Genomic DNA, 26,665 nt, shown 5'->3' with positions numbered 1-26,665 from the left:
AAAAGGGGCCACTTTCACATGTTTTCACTGATATCTCGGCCAAATGATGAGCTACGGATTTGAAATTTGGTATTTCGAATTATCTCGAAAATACCTATAAAATGGCATCAAAATTACTTAAATACCAGGTTGGGGCCAATTCTGTATGGAAACACGCCCAGACCCTTTGCTAGTTGCAGCTATTGAGTGAAAGTAATTGACTAGGTTCTAAGTAAGATTCTTACCAGATTCTAACTTGATGCCTACTTGATTCTCATAAGTTTCAAACTTGCCTCCGACTTCGTTCGAACTTAGTTCAAACTTAAAAATAAATTTTGTACACTTTTAGATTATTAGCAAACACATTAGGTTTTTATTAAATATTTTGTGGGTCACAAAAAATAGTTCTAATTAACTTTCCGTGGGGTAAGTTATTGTAATCGTCCAAAAATCAAAAATGAAAATTTTTGCATGTCTTTACGTTTCAGAGGTTTCTGACCATTTTGGCATACCGTCAGAAAAACTGGATGTATATGTATTTGTGTGTATTTGTGGATACACTTTTTCGTCGACGATTTCGGGCGTACTGATCAACCGATTTGAATGATTTAAAAAGCAATCAATTTCTATTGATAAGGAAAGTGTTGGTTAGTTTTTGGCAAGGACAGGTCTAGCCGATTCGAAGATACGAATCAAAAAATGCAAAAAATAGAAAATAAGTTTTTGAGAGAGAAGAGCGTCCGATTTGAATTATTCAAAAAACATTCAATTCGTAATGATGAAGGGACGTCGTGATTAATTTTGGCAACGGTCTAGCTATTTCTGAGATATGGAGCTGAAAATGCAAAAATGGCAAATTTTGAGAGAACTATTCGAATGATTCAAAAAACATTTTGCTTTTTTATCACTGACCGAGATATCCAGATCTTGTATATTTTTTGCTTCAACATGGCACGAAACAGAACTAATTCGCAAAAATCTATTATATATAGCTTGCGGGATCAATTGAATTATTTTTTACCAAAAGTTGTAGCACAGTGAAAAAAAACAGCATAAATAAAAACATAATCGTAATCGTCTTAAATAAAAACAGTTCACAAAAATTTGCCATTAGCAGCTCTTGAGCCAAGTCTCAGTATTTTTTATCAATATTTCTAAAAAATATGAAAGTGCGATATATATTTCTTTTGTCTTAACATAGTGCAGAATACGCACCATAATTCTTGAATTTTTATTAAAAAATTATGGTATAAAAATTAGTCGTTGCTAAAAACAAATTTTTCTTAAGGTAGCACGAATAGAATTATATGTATGTATATATGTAGTACGACTATTTTTAACTTCCCACAGGATAAGTTAAAGTAATCGCAAAAAAATCAAAAATGAAAATTTTTGCACATCTTTACGTTTCAGAGGTTTTTGAGCATTTTAGCATACCTTAGAAAATGGATATATGTGTGTATGTATGTGCGTACGTGTGTGTGTGCGGATACAATTTTCGTCGACGATTTCCAGGACACGTTTCAACCGACTTCAATGGTTCAAAAAACATTTAATTTCCATTGATAAGAAGACGTGCTGATTAGTTTTTAATAAAAGCAGGTCTAGCCGTTTCGAAGATACGAGACACAAAGTGCTAAAAACGGTAACTGAGTTCTTCAAAAAGTCTTTTTTTTCAAAAAAGTAAATTTTTGTCAAAAATTTAAAATTTCCCAAAAACCTAATTTTTTCAAAGTAATTTTTTTTCAAAAATTTTAATTTTATTAAATAAATTAATTTTTGGTACGAGAAGTTCGAGCAATTTGCCTTAAGGCGCGATGCCATGCACCACTAGTTTGTCCATACATTATTTTATGATTTTAGTTCTCAGTCAAAAAAAGTCAACAACCTTTAGATTATCTCAAAGGCAAAATCAAAAATCAGAATAGTCTAACAATATTATCCAAGATATTGTTTGCAGATTTCGAGCTACAATCAGATATAACCGTAGCCTAATGAAGTGTTGGCACGGATATGTTGTTTATGTTAGATTATGAGATTATTACATATAGTAGGGAGTTTGCAAACTAAGTTTACCTTATTCAGAATGTATGACAAACAGGGATCCCACAATTAACATTATCAAACGTAGTTTACTTACACATAGAAGGAATTAATATCCCGTGTATAGTTCGAAGTTCATGTTCGTAATTATTAGGATTACTTATTTAGTTAAAACTGCCACATCTGTAATAGAGGACTGTTTCATATCCTGATACTTGATCTATTATATTTTTGAAAAACATGTTGCAGTTTGACACAGCCACCAGTCAGAGAAACTAATCTCTTACATTTTATAACAAAATTTCATTTCCATGAGAGTTCCGTAACCGTCGATTCATTATCTCATCTATAATTTACAGAATTTCTCCTAGAGATTTCTGAAAACTCGATTGCGTCGTCCGCATGGCCCATGTATTTGTACACCATTAAATATTTCAAATGTCAAACCCTCCGTAGAATTCTTTGGTCATCCGAAACCTAAACGGATTAGCTAACTAACAAACCTCAAAACCTTGTTTAGGGATATAGATATATATATATACCTATACCTATACTGGATGATATAGATACATCCACGATTTAGGAGAGATCGTGGAGAATTGGTACCTAGAGGGTTAATTTAATGATTTATTTCAATAATCTGAAGATCTTTCTTTAACCACTTCTTACTTTTTGAATGAAGTATTACTCGACTGTTAAATAAATGTTTTAATTTTCGATAAGGGGGCGCCCATTGATCACGTGAGATTTTAGGGAGAGGGGGGTGTTGACAAAAAATCACGAAAAATCACGTGGGGGAGGTAGGGGTCTAGTAAGATATCACATGTATTTATTTATCACCTAAATCTTCTAAAAAAACTACCATTTTTTCGTAAATTCGGAAAATTCGTTCAAAAATTTTACGTAACCGAAAATACAAGTTGGAGGGGGAAGGTGGAGTAATTTTAAATATCACAATGTATCACCAAGGGGGAGGGAGGGTACAAAAATCCCTAAAAAATTGATCACGTGATTAATGGACGCCCCCTAACCCAATTATTTGTTTCATTATAAAAGTGCATTTGGTAAATCGAATTGTACTGGAGCAAACTCTATATATCTTCTCCATGTCGTTCATTGAGATATAAAAATATTAGTAGTAAGAACAAGAAATTCTAAACTACAATCATTGGCAATGAGTACTGAAGTGTAACTCTTTGCTTTATCAACATTGAAGTCGCATTTAATGAATTTTAATAATTTCCCAAAGAAGCCAAAAAATCCGATTTGCTAATATTATTTTAGAAAATGTATGTGTGTATATGTGAACTAGAATTTGATCTTTTGTCGATGCTTTCACAAAACGACTGTACCGATTTCATAAAATTTGAAAGCGATTTGATCGGTAAAGTTTGACGTTGACTATTGCTTTATAATTAGCAGAAGAAGGAATGCATTTTTGTCAACGTTTTAAACAAAAATCCTGTACCGATTTTGTAAGTTCCTGATCTGATCGTAAGATTTTAATTGAAAATAGTGATGATTAGTATTTGGTGAAGATCGGCCAGACCGTCACTTTGCAATTAATAGTTGAACATATATTTTGGACTATTAAATTTTATTTATTCACTCTTTAAAAAGTAAAATCAGTAGACTCATTCTCAAATTAGCGGTAACAACTACTTTTTCTCTTCTTGCTACTTACTTATAGAAAATTGATATAATTTGCTTCAATTTCATGAGTTAAAAATAAAGTATATTACCACAAAATTCAAATTAAGGAGCATCCATTAATCATGTGAAATTGGAAAGGAAAAAGGGGTTTGACAAAAAAAAATGCAAAATGTTTCGTGAGAGGACGGGTGGGCTGGTAAGATATCACGTGTATTTAATTTTTGCCTAAATTTGAAAAATATTTCAAAATTTTAGAAAAATTTCCAAAAATTTTACGTTTTTGCTAGGTACTAAAAATATACATGATGTTATGTAGGAAAGGGGAGAGAGCATGTTTAAACGTATATTTAATATGTACGTCCAAAATTTCAATACAGCCAAAATTACCACAAAATTGACTTATTTTGCTTTCTCTCTATTATATTTTAGTCAACGTGTGATGCACTTGCACTTGCACTTTAAATCCAATATATCGCGCACACCAAACCAGGAAAGGAGTCGTCCATTAATCACGTTAGGTTTTTAGAGTGAGGGGGGATTTGACAAAAAATCACGAAATATCACGTGGGGGAGGGAGGGGTATAGTAAGATATCACGTGTATCTATTTTCTGATTTGCAAAAAAATTAAAAATGTTACAGTTTTATCACGTAACTAAAAAAAATGCACGTGATGTTTGGTGTGGGAAGGAGGTTAATTTTGAATATCACCATGTACGAGGTCTGTTCAAAAAGTTTCCGGAATTTTCGTTTTTTCAAAAAAATATTTATTTATTCGTCTACATTAATGTGGTCCCCTTCAAAGTAGTCCCCCCCAGATATAATACACTTATGCCAGCGTTTTTTCCAATTTTCGAAGCACCCTTGATATTCACTTTTTGATATGTCCTTGAGCACTCTCAGCGATTTTCTTCAATCGAGGAAAACCGCCGTCCTTTCATGGGTCTCTTCAACTTTGGGAATAGGAAAAAGTCACACGGAGCCATATCTGGTGAATTTTTGCACTTTGCAACACTTTATTTCATTTTTTACGCAAAATTTAATACAAATTCTTTGACTTTTCAATTCTTCCATTGTAAAAATCGCCGAGCTCAGAAAAACACGTCGAACCTTAGCGACAACCACAGACAAAGTAAACAGTGAATATAGCTGAAAATTTCATCATACTTTAGGGGCATGTATACCAACACAATAAAAAAAAAATTTTGACAATCAGACACTCCAGACCCGCGAAATTTAATTATTAGTAATTCCGGGTACTTTTTGAACAGACCTCGTATAATCAAGAGGGAGCGGGGGTCCAAAAATCCTTAAAAACTCGCTCACATGATTAATGGACGCCCCCAAAGGATATTAAATGTATCAAAAAATTGGTTTGATGACTTCTTTTAGCGTGCAAATAATATTGCGACACCTGGTGTCACGATTTAAAGAACTTAGCATGCAAGTTAGTGCTCATCAGTCATCTCCGATTTCCCGTACATTTAATCCATAGTATAGAAGTCTATCCTATAGAAAAGTTAGTGTACGAGGTCCGAATAAATCTAAAAGCGCGCCGTATTGTCTGCATGGCCGTAAAAACAGAAAACACATATTATACAGATATATACTGGAGAAGAGAAGAGAAGTATTATAGATGTTCAGTGTAGAGGGTTATATGATATTCACGTCGCATAAGGCCGGACGTGAGGAGAGCCGGACAGACGCGCGACATGTGCGCCGGGCGAGTGTTGGCATGCAAATGAGCAAAGACCGCAGCGTGCCCGAGGGCTAAGGGTAGGCACGCACGACACGGGAAATACTCCGAGAGGAAAATGTTTACTGCGTTTTACTCAAAGATAATTAAGTAAACGACTAATTCTATTGAGTTCATGCTTACATTTTTTATATACTTAGTTGTTAAAGCAATCAGAACTATATGTTCTATAAGCTGTGCTGAGCACTGCTTATGACTAGGACAAGATTGTTGTTAATATGCAATCCATTGTTTGTCCCCTTACACTATTTGAGATATAGTTTGAATATTAATACTAAACGCTATTAGAAGACAACCCCTTGGTCGTTGTTCTGATTGGGATATTGCAGCAATGCCGGATTAAATGCTATTTTCACTTGGAGACATATTGCGATAACAATAGGCTGCTTGAAGTTGGTATCGAACCCGGGACCTCTGAATCAAGTTCCGTCGCTCTTAATCGCTTTTACCTACGAGCGAGCCTATGCTTACATTGATTCGCATTTTAAGCCTAGATAATTATGGAAACAACTAATTTTTTTTAACTTTCCGAAATTTTGCTAATTTTATATTTTCTTGCTGTTTCAAGCCATTCAGAATTGAATGAGACTAAATTTGAAATAAGTGGGCGTGTTTATATATGTAAACTGATTTTTTACCTTTCGTCGACGTTTTTTCATTCTAATGTATATATTAATTTAAATTTTTATATCAATGTTTATATTAATTTAGATCAATGTGACTTCTTCTTGATGAAGAGACTTCTTCTAATCAAACTTTGAAAAAGTAGTTTTTAGCCCTAGAAGCCACAACAAAGTTCCAAATAAAAACTCTAAGTTTTTAGCCAAGAACAAAAAACTTCGTATTATTATATCAGGCTTCAAACACGTCTAATCTAGTTCGATTGTATGTGAGAGAGTATTTTCTATTTCAGAAAATTTTGTGAGTAAACAAAAGACACTTCTAAATATGAAATCGATAGACATCCTCAGCTTTTTGAGATCATATTTTATTAAGGGGGTCTTCCTATATGATGAGTTAAAAAAAATCGATTTTTTTTTCTTTTCATATTTCGGTAGATTACACCTTTAAAAATAACATTAAAATTTCAAATCGATATCTCAAATAGTTTTTGAGTTAAAGCCATTTAAAAAGTATACATATAGTATATAGTACAAAGATCATTTTATCTTTAAAGGCGTTTTTCTCAAAACTGTGTTTTTCAAACTTTCCTCCATTGTATCTCAGAAACGGCTGGACCGAATTACTTGAAATTTACAGGGCACACTCAATCGAAAATTTTCAAAACTTCGATTTTTTTATAGCAAAAAAACAAAAAAAAGCGCCTAACTTGCAACTTTTATTTCAAATGTCTATCAAAAATCCAATTTTTTTTGTATTCATTTGATTATAGGTCAGTCCGTGCTTTTAAGCCTACAAATTAAAACGCCGTTTAATTTTTTTTTGGTCAGATAAGCCGATCAGCCGGAATAGTGGAGGAAGTGGGAGCTCTTTTTTTCGAGGCGGGGGTGTTCAGAGCGCTGTAACTCTAGTTTGACTGAATATTTTTAGCTGAAATTTTATATTTATACTGTCCAAATATGTGTTAATAAATGATAAAAAACTTGAAGCTCTAAATATTTACTGGTCGTAGAAAAAAAATCCTAAAATATCCCTAAAAAACAGGCCGTCACATAGGAAGACACCCTTAAACGAAAAAAAATTAAAGTATTTGAAATTAAACAATAAAAATTGCAGGAAATAAAAATTTTCTTAACTTTTTTTAGAACTAAAATTGGCATTAAAAATTAGTATCAATATATAGCTAAAATTATTTTATTTTTTTTATTTTAATTAAAAGTTAAGTTTTTTATTTAGAAATGTATTATTTTTATTTATTCGAAATCTTTTCTTTGTATTTTTAACTTCCCGTAGGGTAAGTTATTGTAATGGGCCGAAAATCGGAATTGAAAATTTTTACATTTCTCGACGTTTTGAAGGTTTCTGAACGTTTTGGCATACTTCAGAAAAAATGGATGTGTGTGTGTGTGTGTGTGTGTGTGGATACAAATTTCCAGTCACGTTTTAGGGCGCACGGATCAACCGATTTGAATGGTTCAAAAAACATTCGATTCCTATTGATTGGGAAAAGAGCTGATTAGTTTTTGGCAAAGGCAGGTCCAGCCGTTTCGGAGATACGGAGCAAAGAGTGCAGAAAATAAAAATCGACTTTTTGAGAGAACGGAGTATCTGATTTGAATGATCTAAAAAACATTCAATTAGTAATGATTAGGAGAAGGGTTCAATAGTTTTTGGCAAAGGCAGGTCCTGCCATTTCGAAGATACGGAGCTAAATATGTAAAAAATGGCAGTTTTTGAGAGAACTAAGCGTCCGATTTAAATGATACAAAGAACTTTCTGCTTGTCTTAACAAAATAATTGATTTTGAAAAAAAATTTTTTTTTTTTTTTTTTTTTTTAGTATTTTGTATATCGAAAATATTTCAGATTTTATTTTTAATTCTGACTATAGTTCTAATATACTTTAAACAAATAATTTCAACTCTGCAATTCGGTTTATATAATTCTTATAAATATTACACAATGTTACAATATTTATAATAATCTATTTGAAAACATTCAGTATTCCTGGAACATTTCGTTACGGTGCGGGAAGTTCAAGCAATTTGCCTTAAGGCACGATGCCATAATTGCCTCAAGACAGAATTCCACTTACAGCTAGTTATTTTTTTGATTTACTAATTTCAATTAAAATAAATTTGTTTAGTATCCATAGAATTGAACAATGAATAAATTCAGTCAAAAACTACTTCAAATTACACTAAATTTGCCAAAAAATTTTCTTTTGTTATTACAGAATATTCGAGCAAAAATTAATTTTTTATATAAAATTCCAAAACCGGTTTTCTGAAATGTCGGTTTTTGTATAAACTCTATTCGGAATTGTGTTGTATAGTTTTTGGTAAAAATCGGCCGAGTCGTTTTTTTGTATTTAAACGTTTCATGAAACTTTACATGACAATAGATTTTATAGCCGGAAATACTATATTAAATATTGCTGGCTTAATATAAGCGATTCAATTATGAAAATTCATCAAAGTTTAGAATTTCATACGTTCAAGCGATTCTAATCAGAATCTGTGTCGAAGCATATGTACATTTTTTGGTGTTGCGCAGGTACCTACTGATTACAGTTGACGTCCACACTTCATACATCTTTAGAACCCAAAATGGATAAAATAAAAGGTGTTAAAAAATTAATTCAATTTACACAATTACAGATATTATAGTATTTTCAAAAGACATCAATTGGAAATCGCATTTATTAATCTTTAGTGAAAGCACAAATGTTATTTTCAAATTAGCAGTTGAACATTCTACTGAAATAGCTGAATCTCGATTTTTATTGATTAGGTTGATAAATGATTATGTATAAGTATAGGGAAGTTAATGCAAATCAAGACAAATGCTAGTTTATTATAGATTATCACTTGCGTGATTATGATTTTGCATATATGCATGTAATTCTAAATAGTTAATTTTGATAAAAAAAATAATTTAATTTATTATATTATAATTTCCATACATCTGCCATGTGATCCGAGCCCAATTCAATCGGCCCAGCCGTATGCCCGAATTTCGTGAACACGTGGGCTGAGTGCGCGCGTTTTTTCGACGATTTTTCTCCTATTGTTCTTGTTTCGGATGCTATTGTTTTTATTTTCTTTTTGAAAGAGGCTTCAAAGTACGCTAATCGCTTAATTCGAGCTTTTAATTGTTTCAAAAAAAATTGGCATGTTTTATTTGTAAAAGGCCGACGGCGAAAAACGCGGATGAACAATAAAAATAAATGATGGACGAGATATACATCATATATATGAGTATTATATTATATGTACAGGGTGTCTCAGAACTCAACGTCAAGCCGAGACAGGGTGATAGTATTGACCGTAAGGAAAAAATAATTACCTCACGTCGGTTAGAAATTATGAGCTTTCAAGTGCAATCTAGAGCTTTGGTAAAAATATGACCATTTTACGGTTATTGTGGTTAGTTTTTATTAATTTTTGTTCAATAAAACTTTGGAATGTGAATAACATTATTAGGATCACAGTCAAAAATAATAGAACAATTGCCATAAGTTTTTAAAAATTAATTTTAAGACTTTTTGTTGAACTATGAAATCTATATATAAACTTTTTGCATTATAAATATCTATATTTAGTCAAGTACATATTTTTATTTCAAGTATAGACCACAGACACATTTATAAAATTATAAAAATTACATTTACTATAAAATCTTAATATATTCATCATTTATACTTAAGAGATCAATTGGATTATCTGATAACTTAATGCTTTTACTAACAATCATTTTCAAAAAGAAATTTTCATAAAACACATTTGTTAAATATTGTAGAGTTTCTACATTTTGTGCGTCAATTCCGTTTTGTAAGTCAAGTTCTTGAAGTTTTCTTTCTAAATAAATATTTTTATCAGCAAATAAATTTTTTAAAAAATTTGAATTTAAAAATAAAAGCAAACAAACTGTAGGATTTATAGATCCGCCGTTATATTTTAAATGGGCAGAATAAAAATTAGTCATTTCATTTCTTATATCTACATTTTCATCTTGCAGTAAATTAATTATAGTGTTAACGCATTTCACCTTGTCTTCAAGGAATATATCAATTTGATTATTTCGAGATCCTTTGAATAAAATTAATACAATGTTGTTCAAGGATTTTGCAACATTGATTCTAACATCTTCAGTACAGTATTCGGCGTAAGTACAAGTAGTTTTTAAAATATCTTTAATAAAAACCCAGTCTACAGTTGTGTTTCTATCATAAATAATATTTAAAATCGATGTAACTACATTTATGGCAAGTGTGATAATATTTATAGAATAATTTCCGCTATCAATAAAAGCCTTATACATTTTTTGTAACTTACTTGGACAACAAGTAGTAAGTGAATTTAAAACTTTAAGTAACACTTGGAAGATTAAATAAATGTTATCAGTGTCAACAATATTCATATGATCCAGTAAATAATTAAATATTTTATCAAAAATTATTTGGTGATCGTCACACTTTGTTTCTAATCTATTAAAAAAATAAATAAAAAATGTTTTAAAAACATCTGTACAATAATTTTCTAAAACGATATCAAGAATTAAAGGTATTTGTTTGAAATCACAGTTGCTAACTAAATGTTTCGTTAAATTTTGAATATAAATAGGAATCCCAAAATCCAACTTGCTTTGTACATTAACATTGGATAATAAATACTCATATGAGCAAATCCAATTTTTATCAATATGAAAATTACTTATAGTACACATAATATCTAAATACAAGGTTTTGGCGTAATATGTTGAACTGGTAAAACTATTACTCAACTTCAATATTTCATTGCTAATTTCAATTTCTATACTTTTATCAAACATATATTTACCTTGTATCAAAAATTTATCTACCAAGTAAGCAAGACCTAATAAGGCTCCGTGAGTAAAATTTTCTTTGTTACTCAAAGTCAACTGTTTACACAAATAAATAATTTGATTTTGAATCTCCCGTAAAGGTGTAAGACAGACATAACACTTGGCTGCTAAATTTCTCACAACCTGTATTGGACTAGAAAATAATTTTACAAATGCAACTTGAAAATCTAAAACGGTTTGTTTCAAAGAATCGTCGTATGAAGTAGTCAAACCCACAATGGCACCACTTAGTAAACTTAAAACAGGGACTAAACATGCATGGTTGGAAATTACATTGCAAGTGTCTTCGATCTTTGTCGTTAAAGTTGTGTATATAATTTGTCTTAACTCTGGGTAGTGTAGAAGTAACTCACCAACATCTATAAAAAGATAATTCATCTTCAAATGTAAAATACCTTCACTCGGTGGGATCTCAACAGCAGTATCATCAAGAGTTCCTACTACTCCCTTTTTTTGACCGATGAATTTTGGAACGATTGCCCCAAATAATTGAAGAGCTCCATTTCTGTAAAATAAAATATATTATACTTAATTATTATAATAGCAAAGATATGTCTAAAATGAAAATTTTAATTTAAAGTCTGCAGTAGAGAAAAGATAACAATGTTGTTCTAGGCGATCTCAGCTTATAAAAACAAATTAGAAATACATTTTGAATAATATATAAAATAAAACTTTATTACCTAATAGGCCAGGAAGGAGCAAAGAAATATTTGAAAGCCAATCCAGTCAGTTCACTCATATAAGGAGCTAAATCTACTTTTAAACTGGAATCTTGTACTAAACCCTTAACATAATGAAGAACCGATGCCTCAATTACATCACTGACTTCTGACTGAGATTTTTCAGCCATTTCTTCAGAACCTTCAATATTTTCAAGATTTTTATCATCAACAATACTTTGAGATACAGTTAACACAGGTTCTGTATCAACTTCTTTCAGAATCATCAGTAAATTAGTCATAGCATGTTTTAAAAGAGGCTGAAATAAATAAATATTTATAGTTCCAGGCATTTATAGTTTTGAGGTATAAATTTTAATAAACTTCTTCTTACCTTATTGTCTCTATTATCAGAGCTGATTAGTCTATGAAATAAAATTCCCATACCGGCTCCTCTGCGAGTCATGGATGGGCCCTTGTAAGTTGAGGTCAAAGTACTAAAAATATGTTTCTCTAAAATTTGTTCAGGAAGTTTTGATTCTGGATGAACTTTGGTCAAGTTACGAATAAAATTTGCTAGAAATTGAAAGATGAATTAAATTACTTTGCACGATACCAAAATGTAAACTAATTAATAATTCGTACAAAAATGAAATAAGATTTTTTTACCTAAACTGAGTCCGGCACCTTCTATGACACCTTTGTGTCTACATCTAGTTAATGCAGAAACAATAATTTGGGAACACCGCGTTATCACCTCATTTGAATTGATATCTGAATTTGATAAATACTCACATCCATTAATTAAAGTATTTGCTAATGCTGATGATATATCCGTGCACAACTGCAAATAAATTATTTACATATTTATAATTAATTACTTTGTATTCTATTGAGCAATACGCATGGATTCCTATTGGAATCACTGGTAACAACCCAGACTGATTATTTTCACATCATAAATATATTAAAATTTATAACAAAAAATATTAAGGGTTTTATTACTGTTATTTACTTACCCTTAAAGTCATCCACAAAGAATTAAAAACGTCTTGATAAATATTGGAACAATCAATTTCCTCAGCCGATTTTGAATTTGAAATCAAAAACGTTACAGCATCATCCATTTCTGAAAAACTTGGAGCAACTAAATATTCTGTTTTCGGAGCTGTTATCGCAAATGTATTTAAACAAAATTGGCTTATTTTTTCAGTCGTTTGTACAAGATTTGTCAGAGATTCAGTGTTTAAAATTGCTTCACTCAATGTGCAATTGTTTATTAAAAATTTCAAAGCTGTTAAAATTCCGTACATAGGTTTGTGATTTAAAATAGCTTTCACGCAATCTTGTTCAAATTCAACATATTGTTGTTCCAATAAATTTGTTAAACATTCTATAATAGTTCTGGATTTTGTATTTAAAACTTCATTCATCAATCCCAAAATTTCATCATGTTTCTGTAATTGCAGCAAAAGCACCATGTATAAAGCTCCACATTCAGTTTCATGTGTAGTTGTACTATTACACAATCCAAAAGACTTTAAAACAATTTGTTTTGCATCTTGAAAATCTGAATAAACAAAATATTCTACCATAATTTTAACTGCTAATTCCCTAACGTCATTTGTTGGATCCAAAACGCTTCTTAGTAAAAGTTCTAGGCTATCATCATTAGTAAATTTCCATTGGTTTTCTTTCATGAGATATTCACAAACTTTCATGCCTTGGGATTTCAAATTTCCTTTTCTACATAAACCTTTTCTTCTGTTTTCCAAATTTTCAGTACCTCCATTCAAGTACCTCAAAACTACATCGTACAGCATCAGAGATAGATATTTTCTTTGGTAGTTTGCTTCAGAGTTTAGATTGACGGTCAAAAATTCATGTATCCAATTTAAAAATTCTGCCATGTTTAACAAATTTTGGCGAATTTCAAGATTCGAGTCGTCTTTCTTAAGCAATTTAAAATTATTCAAAGATGAATCTCTTACACGTATAATAAATAAGGTAAAACTATTAACTATACTTTGTCTCAAGTATGTGCAATCACTACTTGCATTGCAAAATAGAAATATTTTTACTTTTTTATATTCCTCAGCAGTAGGGCTTATGAAAGTTTTTGGAGTGATACATAGAAATTGGAAGTACAAACTTCTTAAACTTTCATTGGAATTGGCTGAACAATTATTCAATAGTTGCAAAATATGCTCATCTTTTGAGATTTCATTAATCAAACCATTTTTTCTGCATAATACAAGAAGACAACAAATAGGGTACCAATGTTTAGAATTAGTCGACAATTTTAATTCCTCTAAGAATTTTAGTATAATTTCTGGAGTTGTTTTAACGATGTGAGGTAACCAATAGTTGTATAACGTTTGAATTACACTGAAAAATAAATAAAAATTGCATTAAAAAGTTTTATTTTATCTAAAATTCCACAAAAATCAATTATTGCACAGTATCAAATTGTAAATTGTGAAATAAGAATAAGATCAACCAATAATCTAATTCAATTTGCATCAATTATTTTGGAATTAAATCTTATTAATATGAATAAAGTACAAAAATTGTGAAATAATTAAAAAAATGATCAATAAATAGAAATCTAATTAAAATTGTATTATTAATGGTTTACATTTTTTGCTGAAAGTTGAAGGCATACCAATATTTTTCGTATGGTACTTTTCAAACTTAATAACTCATCATTTTAAACTTAATTCAAATAAACACAAAATCTACTTACCTAACTGGTTCAGTTTTCAATTTCTCCAATATTTTCTCATGTAAATAATTCCTGGCCTGAATACTTTTCCATAGTTCAATAAACAAATTCGTTCCTGCTGAAATAACTCCTCCAGCCGATAAACTACTGAGAAGACCATCACAAAAAGACTCCAAATTCAGGACAAAATTTTCTTGATTCTTGTCACACAGACAAAAATGTTCAAATACATAATCACAAGAATGTGTCTTAAGAATCTCAAGAAGGATGAAATATTTACTTTTGCACAACCAGGATAAATGTATCAATGTGTCTTGAAATATTTTTACCACAGCAGTTTCCTCCAAATGTTTTAAAGTTTCATTTAAAATTTTGCAATTATTTTCACGAACTCCGGTAACGGTGTTATCCCAATTTGAATTTATGATCAACAAAATTTTGGAGATGATGGTATTATCTAATTTAAGCCAGTATTTGTGTTTAGTAAAATTTAATACCAATTTATGAAGACATCTAAAAGCAACAAACGATATTTTCTCGCAGCTCAAACAATTTTTTTCACTTATTTCAAAAATGCTCATCAATAAATCAAATCTTTGGTTTTCAAAATAATGGTCATCCAAAATATCATATTTCAAAATGCCTTCTATAAAATATAATTGAATAGCTGTTTTGTTGTTCACAAATAAATTTAAAATACAGGCTATAAAATAAAAATTGTCAGTTATAGGCTCGTCCAGCAAAATTGTTTTTACTATCAAGGAAACTACATCATATTGTTCTTTTAGCAAACTTTTCAAAAGTACACATATTGCATTCATCAGTAATATCCTAATTTCAGTTTCATAAGATTGCGTAAATTTTGTCAAAAGCCAAGATAATAATTCATCTAACATTCCATCATATTTTATATCACATTTTTGGTAGTCTAGTATAATTTTTCTCAATACAATTTTAATATCATTAGCTTCATGTTTAAGTTCATTTAAATGCATATTTAGGTTTGAATTTGAATTCTCCATTGTTTATTCAAATCGGTTTATAAACTCTGAAGATCCTGATATTGTTATCGTTTTTCACAACCTGGTCCCTGTTTAAATACTCTTTTTCGACTTTGTCCACCAACAATAAATGTTGACGTTTTCTTTCGAAATGTTTAATCCATTGACTAGGACAATTCGATTCTAATATGGATTTTAGAAATTCACAAGGTTCTTGAGATTCTGGTAATTGTTTGGAAAAATCAGTGTTAAGACAATCCCAATATTGGTCCCTGGCTATCCAGCATTTCATTCGGCTTTGTTTTGATTTGAAAGACATTCTGGAAAAAATTATAAAAAAATATACGTAAAATTTCAAACGTAAAGGAACCAACTAACAATTTGTATTTATCATTGGATTTATTAAATATTATTTTCTATATATATGAAAGTCGGGTTTTCCTTCCTGATGAAATAACTCCAGAACGCACGAATCGATTTCGACAATTTTGCATTCGTTGGAAAGGTCTAGAGCTCCGCAAGGTTTATAGCTACGAATAGCTATAGCTAAGAATTAGTGGTGCATGGCATCGTGCCTTCATGCAAATTGCTGGAACTTCACGCACCGTAATTAAAAATTCGAGTAATGACATTAGTGAGAATTATCAGAATTATGCATGGTTAAGTCAACGAACAATTCTTACCGCTAAGTATAATGATATACACGCACTGAATTTCACCATTCAATCAAAAAATGCTGGCGATTTGGTTTGACTTCAAACGATTGCAATTTCCAGTTCGCCTTGCGTTTGTAACAACAAGTCGCAAGGCCAATCGCTTAGTGTTTGTGAGATAAATTTCAAATAGATTATTTAGAAAATCATTGTTTTTCACATGGGTAGTTTTACGTTGCTTGTTCACGAGTTGGAAAACCATCCGCTTTGTTTGTGTTAACGTCAGACCAAAAAACAAAAAATGTGGTTTACCAAAGAGCACTTCAATGAAACGGATAATTTGCGAAATCACTTTCATTTACTTAGGGAAGTTCAACTAAAAAACACTTCATTTTTGTAATCGAAATAAATTCATTACTGTTGTGTAATAAAATCAAAATTTTCCTTTTCAAATATAAAACAAACAAAAAATGTCATCTTTCTCACGAAACCATCTGGTGGCGAAACGGAGTTCGTCGGGTTTGCTAGTCATATATAATAATATTCCGTATACAAAAAAAGTAAGGGTCCATAAGGCAAAGGCTTAAAAGTGGGGGAAGGTTTAACAAAATATCACATAAAAAGAGAAACCAAGGCGTAAAATTTTTGGATTTTTTTTTAAATTAAATGTACATGTTACTAAAATTAGCCCCTCTCTCGCCTAATTTTAAATGTCACCACCAAGGATGAAGCAGGGGTCCAAAAATCCTTAAAAATCGATCACGTAAATAATGGACATCCCCTAGCAGACTAAATATATGTTATGCATGGATAAAAAATAAACAGGGATAAAAAACGAAACAGTCTTCACGATCTTTACCAATCACCATAATCAAAACAATTCTCAATTAATAACTATCAGAATTTTTGGACAAAAAATTTAAACTTAGAGGGTGTCCATTAATCACGTGAGATTGTCAGGAAAAAGAGGGGGTTGACAAAAAAATCACGGAATATCACGTGGGGGAGAGAGGGCTATAGTAAGATATCACGTGTATTAATTTTTTACCTGCATTTTTTTTATATCCAAACCTTTTTAAAAATAAAAATCAAAAACTTTACAATTTTTTCTCATAACTAAAAATACATGTGTTGTTTGGTGGGGAAGGAAGGTAATTTTGATTATCACCACGTATCACTAAAGTGGAGAGGAGTTCCAAAGATCCTTAAAAAATCAATCACGTGATTAATGGTCGCCCCCTTGCGAGTTATATATTTTGGATAAGATATTTTATATTTCATATTGTGATAATATATAACAAGTACGGAAAATTGTGAGCCCGCATAATACAATATTTCATTATAAAATATTAAAACCCTAATGCAGCGGTTTCCAACCTGTGGGACGCGCCCCCTTAGGGAGCGTAATCTGTTTTCAGAAAACTATTATCAAAAATAACCCAACATTTTTGAAATGAAATTAAAAAATAAAAAAAAATAATTACTTTTTATGCATATTTTCACATAATATTAATTTGTATACAAATCAGACTATAGTCTGATAATATCAGTTGAGTATTTATAAAATTAAACCGTAGAAAAAATTATGGGAAGGGCGCAACAACTTTTTTTGTCAGAGCAGGGGGGCGCGGTGCAAAAAAGTTCGAAGGAACTGCCCTAATGCTGTATTTGCATAAAAAAAATTTCAATGATTTTTATAGAGAATAAGACATTGTAATTTCTGATGTTATGAAATAACATCATAATAATACAATTCATAATAATTATGAACGATCTGAAACAAAATTCTAATACAAAATCAGTATTTACAGTCCACTACAAAGTTTGATCATCGTCTTTATTTCGAAATAAAAAGATTTTCTAAAAGCAGAATTTCTATAAAAATTAATTACACAAAATTTCACTAAATTTAAACTTACGTTTAAGTCAACTATTTTAGATATTGTCGCACAAAATAAAAATCCAAAAATATCTAACAACAATTTAAATGAAAATAAATTATTTGTTCTCTAAGTCATATAAAACCAATTTTACTACAATTATTCTTTATTATAATAATATCACACCTGTTTCTTCGGAAGGCACCCACTTAAACTAACATAAGTTTGGCGCGAGAAATTTATATATAATAAAGATTACGTTTTACAGAATTATCTAAACACGAGGCAAAAAATAGAAACAAGTGCTGAATTAGTGATCACATTATAATTTCTATAATTTAATAAAATATACGAGTTTTATATAAATAATCAACATAGTCGCATCGATGTAAAAAATAATTTGCGATGTAAAAAATATTTCAGACAATTTGAATGCTCCTGATTAAAAAAAAATTCTTAAAACTTTACTATTGCTGATTTATTTAATAAATATGTTATAATTCATATATCAATAAAGGAAAATCTAATAAGAGTTGCATTTGGATTATTTTAAGTAACATATTATTTATAGGAAAATCTAATATGAATCGTATTGGAATAATTTAATATGTAATTTCCATATATCAATAAAGGAATATCTAATAAGAGTCGCATTTGGATTGTTTTAAGTAACATATTATTTTAGGAAAATCTAACATGAATCGTATTGGAATAATTTAATATGTAATACCCACACTTTGAAATAGAATCTAATAAGATTCCAAATGAATTGTCCTAATGGATTATCCCAATACAACTCTTATTAGATTCTGCTTCAAAGTGTGGGATGCGTAATTTATTAACTTCAAAATTGTGAGAATACATCAGAAAACGAAGAGCAGCTTCTGTTTTATTTATAAATATAAATATACAACACAAATATATTCACCTTCTATAAATACATTCAATGCCGATTATTACATCAATTGGAATTGACTCAATAATTAACTCAAAATAGAGTAGATTTCAAATCAAGACTTTAAAATTTTGACTTACAATAAGTAAATGTATTTGCAGAGTAAAGTATCTGTTTTGAGATACCGTTCAATAAACTTCTAAATCTTGACGTTTCAAAAGTTTCTGAACATTTTGGCATACCTTAGAATAAATGGGTATATGTGTGTGTATGTGTGTGTGTGTATGTGCGGATGCAAATTTTCGTCGACGATTTCGGGAACACCGATCAACCGATTTGAATAATTCAAAAAACATTCGATTCGTATTGATAAGGAGACGTGCTGATTATTTTTTGGCGAAGACTGGTTTAGCCGTTCCGAAGATACGGGGCAAAAAGTGCCAAAAACGGTAACTCAGTTTTTAAGATAACGGTGTAAGATAAGTTAAAAAAATGTAATTTGGCGGTCAAAATAGCTTATGGAGTTTTTCCATAATTTTTCCAAAAAATTTATACATGATTTCACGGAGCATTTTGTGTTATTTTTTGGAAAACAGAAGAAAACACTTAGCTATAATAATAAAAAGTGATTTAGAAATGCTAGGTGAAATTGTTAACTTTTTGATTTTCTGTACTCGATTCTTTTTTGATAATGGATGTCCTTATGAGAATATAAATCTACAATTTTCAGACATAAACTGCAAAAACATATGCAAATGATGGTAAATCAACCCTTTCCACTCGGATACCGCCGCTCCGGCGGCAAAATTCATATGAATCTCGGAATTTGCGAGTGGAAAGGGTTAATAAAAAGTAATGGGAACAAGTAATCAAAAAGATAATGTAAAATTATAAAAATCGAAAGCATAAAATACTTAGGACTGATAATAAATGAAAAACTGACATGGACAGAACATATAAACAAAATAAAAAGAAAAATTGGAACATTAACAGGGGCATTGAAAAGGATCCACTCTTTTGGCAAAAAAAATAAAATACTAATTCTTAAAACGCAAATACTACCTATAATTTTATATGGAATAACAACATGGAGCCAAACAACTAAAGCTAACTTAAATGACATACAGACAATAATGAATAAAGCCACCAAAATAGCATACAATTTTCCACATCTGACACCCACCAAATACTTACAGAGAGAAACAAATAATCTTTCACTAAATAACATAATTAAAATAGAGAAATACAAGCTAATACACAAAATGAAATTTAACCGAATTAAAACAAGCACAACAATAGACATAAATCAAGATATACATGAACACTATACTAGACAACACAACAATTTTCACATTGAACACAATAGAAAGAAGAATTTCAGAGAAAATGTCATATGGAGTGCCAGCAAAACATATAACGAATTGCCAAACAATATTAAGATGACCAAAGATGACGATAAATTTAAAAGAAAAATAAAAAAACACTATAAGGAAATTGAAGACCAAGAAGACTGAAGAGTGATATATAAAGATATTTTTAGTTATATATATAGATATTATATTAATGAAATAGATTATTATAGTCAAATGAAATGTATATATTATATGAAAACTGTTTTCATAATCTCTCATACCAGGCAACTCTGCCTGACTGAGATATGAAAATAATGTATATATATATAAATAAATTTAATTAAAAAAAAAAAAAAAAAAAAATTATAACTTATGGAAGCCGAAGCCTTTCATGTATCATTCCTACAATAGTAATTATTGTTTTTCTTTAGCATTTATACTTGTAAAAAAACATACATTTTAATCCAGAATATATTTGAGATAACTGGTTTTGCCAATAAAATATTATTGAAATTATAAAATTTCCGGTAAAAAAAAATGTTTTAACCTAACATAACCTAAAAATTCTATGATTTTGTACGAACTATTGAGACAGAATTATTATTAAAGAATATAATCGAAAGCGAATGTAATATACTTAAATGATTTCTTATTAGTAAGCTTAATAATATTTTAATTTATTAAATACAAACTTTCGGTAAAAAATCATAGGTAAAAATAATAAACTCACCATTGAAGAAATTTTTATAAGAGAACACGTCACATTTTTATGATGTTTTATAAGTATCTTAATAATAAGCTATAACACATAATGTAACTACATAGAAATAAATATTTATTTTAATATATTGATTGAACAACATCAGCATTTTCTGATATAATAAATATATAACCTTAAAACTCTTTGACAACTGACAATTGACATTTTGACATGTGGATGTTAAAAAATAAAATTTCTAGATGTGAATTAAATAAAATGCTCTTTAATATTTAAATATGAAAAATTTATTCAGTATATATTTTATTTGAAGTATAAGTTCCATATGACCTAACAAATATATTTATTTTAAATATCTAAATCATCATCTGGGTCTTCTTCATCCCAATCATCAGCAGCCTCCAATTCATATATAATTTTTCCAGTTCCCGAACTTGAAACAGAATCACCAGCACCAATTTGTGTGTATGGCAATACAACCTGATCTCTAGATTTTTTTTCATTTTCATTAAGTTCAATTCTAAATGTGGACAACCCGGATGGTAATGTATCTTGATTTTCTGCTAATTTCTTAACAATGGGGATAAACTTTTTGGAGTGCAGCATTCGATTTTCATCAACCCAGCAGGATATTGTATCCTTGATTACTTTCCTACCAGGTCTACGAATCAGTAAGGAACAGGTGTTTGAATTGCTGTTTCCATCAGTGATTTCTATAATTGCATTTGATATATGATGAAGATCAACTAAAACATTTTTTGAAGGAACACAATCTCTGTGTAGCAGAGTAATTATTTGAGTAATAAATTTATTACTTAATAATTTTCTGAGTTGTGTGAAAAAATCTTTCATTAGTATATAACATTCTGCTAAAGAATCAATTACAATTACGGTGTTTGTGCTGGATTTAGACGTTTCTTCAAAGACTTCATTTAGACCATCGAAGTTATGGAAACAATCATGCAAATGTATGTTGTCCACATCTTTCAACTTTTCTTTGTAATATGATGGAGGTTTTTCTAAGCATAATAGCTTTACAGAATTTTTACTGCTTTGAGTGCTAACTAGAGAAAGAAATAGGTTTTGACCACATAACTTAACAGTGTCTTCGACTAGGACGAGTTTTGGAAACGGAGTTTCATATATAGCAGACAACATGTCTTTACTTATAATTCATGTATATATACAACAATATATTCTTCTTATAATAATATATTAATGCTTTATCAGTTTTCCGATACTTTAGATTTAATGATATTATTTCATTTTAAATGTAAGCGTTAAAGTGTTTTTCTACTTTTTTGACACATGAATTTAAATTTTAACCTATACTTATTACCTATATGAAATATGCAACAAGTTCTCCCCATTAGTGCCAACTTAAACAAAGATTGCTTATTACTATGTCAGTTATAATTTCGAAATTTAAATATGTTTTCTTCGATTTTTCTGCAGATGAATGTTTGACTTTTGATAACACATGGATTTTACATCACCCTTCAATTTTATTAAATTGTAGTTTATGTCACTTTTTTACATGATATTTGAATACAATTTAACATTGTATGCAATTTGCATAGTAATGCAAAACTATAGTACAAAATGTATATATGTTCTATAGTATACAGATTATAATTTATTTTAGATTTTTAAAATGAAAATAAAGTAAATGACCTTGTGGCTTATACTCAAATACTTGTATTTAAAGCTCCATTAATGAAAAATAAAAAACTGTTTATCCGTATATTAAATATATTTACAATTCAAAAATATACTTCAAGCATCAACTTGCATGGTAAGTGCTGTAATAGAACACTTACTTCTCTTTCAATTTCATAATTTATTTAAAAATATTTTTGCAGTGTTTCACCAATTGAAACTTCTAATTGTTGTATAGCTTTCTGACAACTTGATTCAATTTCTGTATCCTCGTCTTCTAAAAGTTCAGCTAAGAATGGAATTGTCTCTGGCAACAAAGGTAAGAAATCTTCTCCAACTTTTTGGGCTATTTCACAAGTGGCATCCAGACCACATAATCTGAAAATAGAAATTAATACCATTAATTACATAAAAAGGAATCAATTATATTAAAAATATTTATATTTATAGACATATAAATAAATAAATGAATAAATAAGGATTATCATACCTGATTTCTGAAGAAGAATGTCTAGTTTTCAATAATACTTGATAATTCAACTGTTTCCATAATGAATCATCGCCACAAGCAACAGCAAGCTGTGCAATGCAAGGTATTACAATTCTTTTTGCCCTTTCTCTCAATTCTGTGAGATTGCCTAAGTTATTTTCTAATTGATCAACTAATGGTTGCATTATTATTTCAAATTTCTCTTTATTAATGAAATTCTGGCTGTCGTATAAAAATACGGAATACAAGGTTTTCATAATGCTTTCAACTAGAATTATACATTTTTCTGGTTCATCAAAATACAGTTTGTCAGTCTTTATTATATTGCAGCTATCTAATAACACACATGCATTGTTTATGAAACAACCAGCGAATAGAACAAATAAACCTTTTAAGCTTTCTGCTATATTATTTGATAATCGATAAAAGGTTATTGAACGGTTTTTATTAGAACTGCTAGTAGCAGCCCAGTCAAAAAGCCTATAATACAAAGGCTTGAATGAAGATTCAGATAATTTAAGAACCAAAGATACAAATGCATTGAAAATGTGACTTTCAACAGCTTCAATCTCAGTTTCTGTAATGTTGTCCTCAACAATGTCACTTCTAAACTGTAAAGCTTCCAAAAAGAAGTTCGTCAAGTCTATTTGATGTGCTGAAAAATCAGCATTTGATATATTTACAAAACTTTCTGAAAGTGTGTTCATAACAAATGCTACAGCATTATAATTGCGCTTTTTGATCAATTTTAAGTAACTTTCCTTAACTGCAGGTATTAAAACACGAGGAGCCAATGCACTAGATATTTTGCCTGATATAGTTTTCAATTTAGCATGAAGTGAAGAATTTGTTGATTTTCTTCATTAAATTTACATTTTAGAAGAGCCAGTTCATACATTATTTTTTCTATGTATGGACTCAAAAATAGTGCTAAGCATTCAACTATTTTCTGCAATGCAGTAATAGTACTCAATAATAAAAGATCTACAGTTTCAGCACTGTTTTGTGATTTTAGTATATTTATCAAAGCTGGCATAATTGTAGGTATATTTTCAATAGCATTTGAACCCAAATTGTTACATAACTCAGCTAAGCATAAAACAACTGATGATAAAACATTTTGCTGAATATTATTTGGTTGTGCAGTATACCCAGTAACGAGAGATAATATTGGCTTGAATTTTAATGGTTGTACAGGTCCTAATAACTTTGATAACAGTTTCATTGCTAGTAATGCTGTTTGTTGATTCATTTCTATTTCCAAAACATTAGTATTTTCATCAGTTTGCTCACTTATAGTTTCAATAACTTTAGTCAGAGGCTCCAATACTCCAAATAAGGTTTCTTTGTTGCAATTATCAAAGAATGTTATATTATGTTGTATCCTATTTATTAAAACTCCATAGCTTTGCGCCGAACTGTAGCTAAATTGTGAGACATCAATCCCTTAGTCACTAACAAGAACATATCAGCTGAAAGCAGACCGTTCACGCTATCCAAAATGTCATAAGCATGATGAAGCATGACTTTCCAATACTTGGCTTGTGGTGTTCCCATGCTTTTATCACTGATTTTGACAATAATTGTATGAAAGTCAATGTGTTAACTATCATAGTTTTATATAAACTTTCTAGTTTAGACATCTCTGCTTCCTTCAGGACAGCTATGTATTCATGAAAAGTGGGTGAAGAGATCAAACCACTTATGAAAGTTATCAAAGTGTATTTGAAATGCCTTAATTGTTTGGTGTATGAACATTGTAATTGAATATAAAGTATTATCCATGGACCCTGGTCTATGGCTGTCTTTATCAATGGGTAAAGTTTTACATAAATAAGTAATTTGTTACAACTTTGAATTATAACATTTGGTGCATATTCTCTTGTTAGTGTGCTGGCAATATCCAAACGCCTTTGTGATGTCTTATCTTTATTATTCTCTTCGTGCAAAACTTGAGACTCAAAAACTAAGCCAAGGAACAACCAGAGAAAATGTTCTGCACCTAAAGTATCAATTAATTTTTTAAATAAAGGTATTCTTCTGTGTTCTGGTATATCCAATAGAACTCCAACAAAAACTGCAGTAACGGAATAATGTTTTTCTCCAAAGTTACAGCTTGATCTTCAGATAAACTATCCAAATCGTTGCTCCACTAGTTGGGAATAACACTTTCAATTAGTTTTGTTATAATTTGGAAACTATAAGCATCATCATGACGTAAAAACCGAAGAACCCATAAATGTGAAAATTGCCATCATATTATGTAATACTTGATCTGGTACAATCTCGGCCATTTGACACAAAAGCATTAATGCATGGTGATGTGTTGAGGATTTGATGTAGCCTGATGCACTGTACAACTAATTCAATATTGAAAATATTATCAGGCAATTCTTTGATATCACGCGCATCTGAAATATTTTGTTGCAACAATGCAGGATGCATGATAATAATAGTTGTTTGGTGTATTCAATGGAGCTTGTATATCAAATTCCAAACATCGTTTGAGAACATCAAAGACCATTGGCAACATATTTTCAATGTCAATTATTTTCTTCTTGTTCTGCACAAACTCTAGCAATGTTACACCTCTTTTCCAGGGTCTGTAATAATAAAGCAGGGTTGGAGCTACATTGATCCTTCTTGATCGCCTTCTAGGTTCTTTATTTTCAGGTTCAGGATTTTGAACATCTCTCATCATTGTAATTCATTTTGTATTAAATTTGCATCTAATTCTATAGTTTCATAAACTTGCTAGCAGATGATATAATTGTAGGCATTTCGGAATCTGTTGCGGAGTCTATGACATGTGATATGAGAGAGGCATGTAAATTCTTGGTATATTCATGTAAGTATCATTATCAATTTGATCTAAAATAATTACAAACATTAGAAATTGTTCCATTTTCTAAAATGACATGATTATTGTGATACTGTAAGCATTTTAAAAGAAATATCCATAAAGCAGAATTTTGATTAATTGATTTAATTGTCTGTTTGTTGATTCTATATATTATATTTGTACAATTAAAGACTTATGTTTATCCAATGGTTTATCATTGTTTTTCCAAATTCCAAAACCTCCAATGCTAATTTGCTAATGTCGCTCAATATTTCTTCTGAGTTAACAAGGGAAAAGATTTTCAACATCGAGCTACTTATATGCAAAGGATTACTACGATGTGTTATATATCCATATATTTGTTTCAAACATTTATGTTTTGATGCTTGTACAGATTTTTACTTGGATTTTCTGGTGATAGTATTATAAACAAACAAGAGGCAACTGTTCAGGATCCAACAATATTTCTTCTTTATGATTCATCAATTGAGACAAACAATAATAGTGGTTTCCATTATTTTCATAAGTTTTTTAAGTAGAGTTGGAATTAAATCCACTGCAGCTTTTCGTATACAATTTGTAGTATCAGTCAATGAATTAAGATGTTTTGAATAAATATACTTGAATCCAAAACTGGAGTTAAATCATCTTTTGTTTTTTGTCAAAAGTGCTTTTACTAGGCGTAAGCAACGAAGTTGTAACTCTGGATTAAATTAATGCTTTTATCTGAAGACTCTAAACTCCAAAAATGAAGAAGTTGGAGATAAACTCGCATTTTTTGCTAATACTGGTCCATATTTAGCAAAAAAGTTATTTAACACCTGAGCATATTGCATTACAATTTCTATGTCA

The 26,665-nt window shown here is 30.0% G+C and overlaps 3 protein-coding genes across 3 annotated transcripts; all 3 read right to left on the bottom strand.

Moving 5' to 3' along the window:
* Positions 1 to 207: 207 nt before the first annotated feature.
* Positions 208 to 14,657, bottom strand: LOC113380087. Its single transcript, XM_026619576.1, has 8 exons — positions 14,345 to 14,657; positions 12,618 to 13,986; positions 12,268 to 12,442; positions 11,993 to 12,174; positions 11,620 to 11,918; positions 10,891 to 11,441; positions 9,980 to 10,140; positions 208 to 300 (listed from the first exon to the last, which is right to left on the bottom strand). The coding sequence occupies exons 2-8, from the start codon at positions 13,506 to 13,508 to the stop codon at positions 208 to 210; spliced, it is 2,352 nt and encodes a 783-aa protein (XP_026475361.1). The 5' UTR covers positions 13,509 to 13,986; positions 14,345 to 14,657.
* Positions 14,658 to 21,170: 6,513 nt separating this feature from the next.
* On the bottom strand, positions 21,171 to 21,993 carry LOC113363831 (elongator complex protein 5-like). The gene has a single exon (XM_026606310.1). It carries the CDS (start codon positions 21,978 to 21,980, stop codon positions 21,171 to 21,173), a length of 810 nt encoding a protein of 269 aa, XP_026462095.1. The 5' UTR covers positions 21,981 to 21,993.
* A 573-nt stretch (positions 21,994 to 22,566) lies between these two features.
* LOC113380071 (HEAT repeat-containing protein 1-like) lies at positions 22,567 to 25,672 on the bottom strand. Its single transcript, XM_026619575.1, is given in 10 exon segments — positions 22,567 to 22,859; positions 22,972 to 23,817; positions 23,820 to 24,365; positions 24,368 to 24,539; positions 24,542 to 25,086; positions 25,125 to 25,192; positions 25,194 to 25,305; positions 25,307 to 25,373; positions 25,376 to 25,456; positions 25,459 to 25,672. Coding segments are annotated over 10 exon segments (2,844 nt in total). The 3' UTR covers positions 22,567 to 22,666.
* Positions 25,673 to 26,665: the final 993 nt, after the last annotated feature.

The sequence above is a fragment of the Ctenocephalides felis genome, unplaced genomic scaffold (assembly GCF_003426905.1).
Source record: "Ctenocephalides felis isolate EL2017-DRISC unplaced genomic scaffold, ASM342690v1 CF-g0.4_SCAFFOLD_00845, whole genome shotgun sequence".
Taxonomy (NCBI): Eukaryota; Metazoa; Arthropoda; class Insecta; order Siphonaptera; family Pulicidae; genus Ctenocephalides; species Ctenocephalides felis.
Note: the sequence above shows the minus strand (reverse complement) of the source record. Positions and strands in the feature narration are given on the sequence as shown.

What these genes read in the sequence shown, in the direction of transcription:
- LOC113363831 (XM_026606310.1), bottom strand. Translation starts at nt 21,980, where the DNA reads ATGTTGTCTGCTATATATGAAACTCCGTTTCCAAAACTCGTCCTAGTC.
- LOC113380087 (XM_026619576.1), bottom strand. Translation starts at nt 13,508, where the DNA reads ATGGCAGAATTTTTAAATTGGATACATGAATTTTTGACCGTCAATCTA. An exon ending in GCTCCTTCCTGGCCTATTAG is followed by an intron (nt 11,442 to 11,619) that starts GTAATAAAGTTT and finishes TTTATTTTACAG; the next exon opens with AAATGGAGCTCTTCAATTAT. An exon ending in AGATAAATTTTTGATACAAG is followed by an intron (nt 10,141 to 10,890) that starts GTAAATATATGT and finishes TTTTATTCAAAG; the next exon opens with GATCTCGAAATAATCAAATT.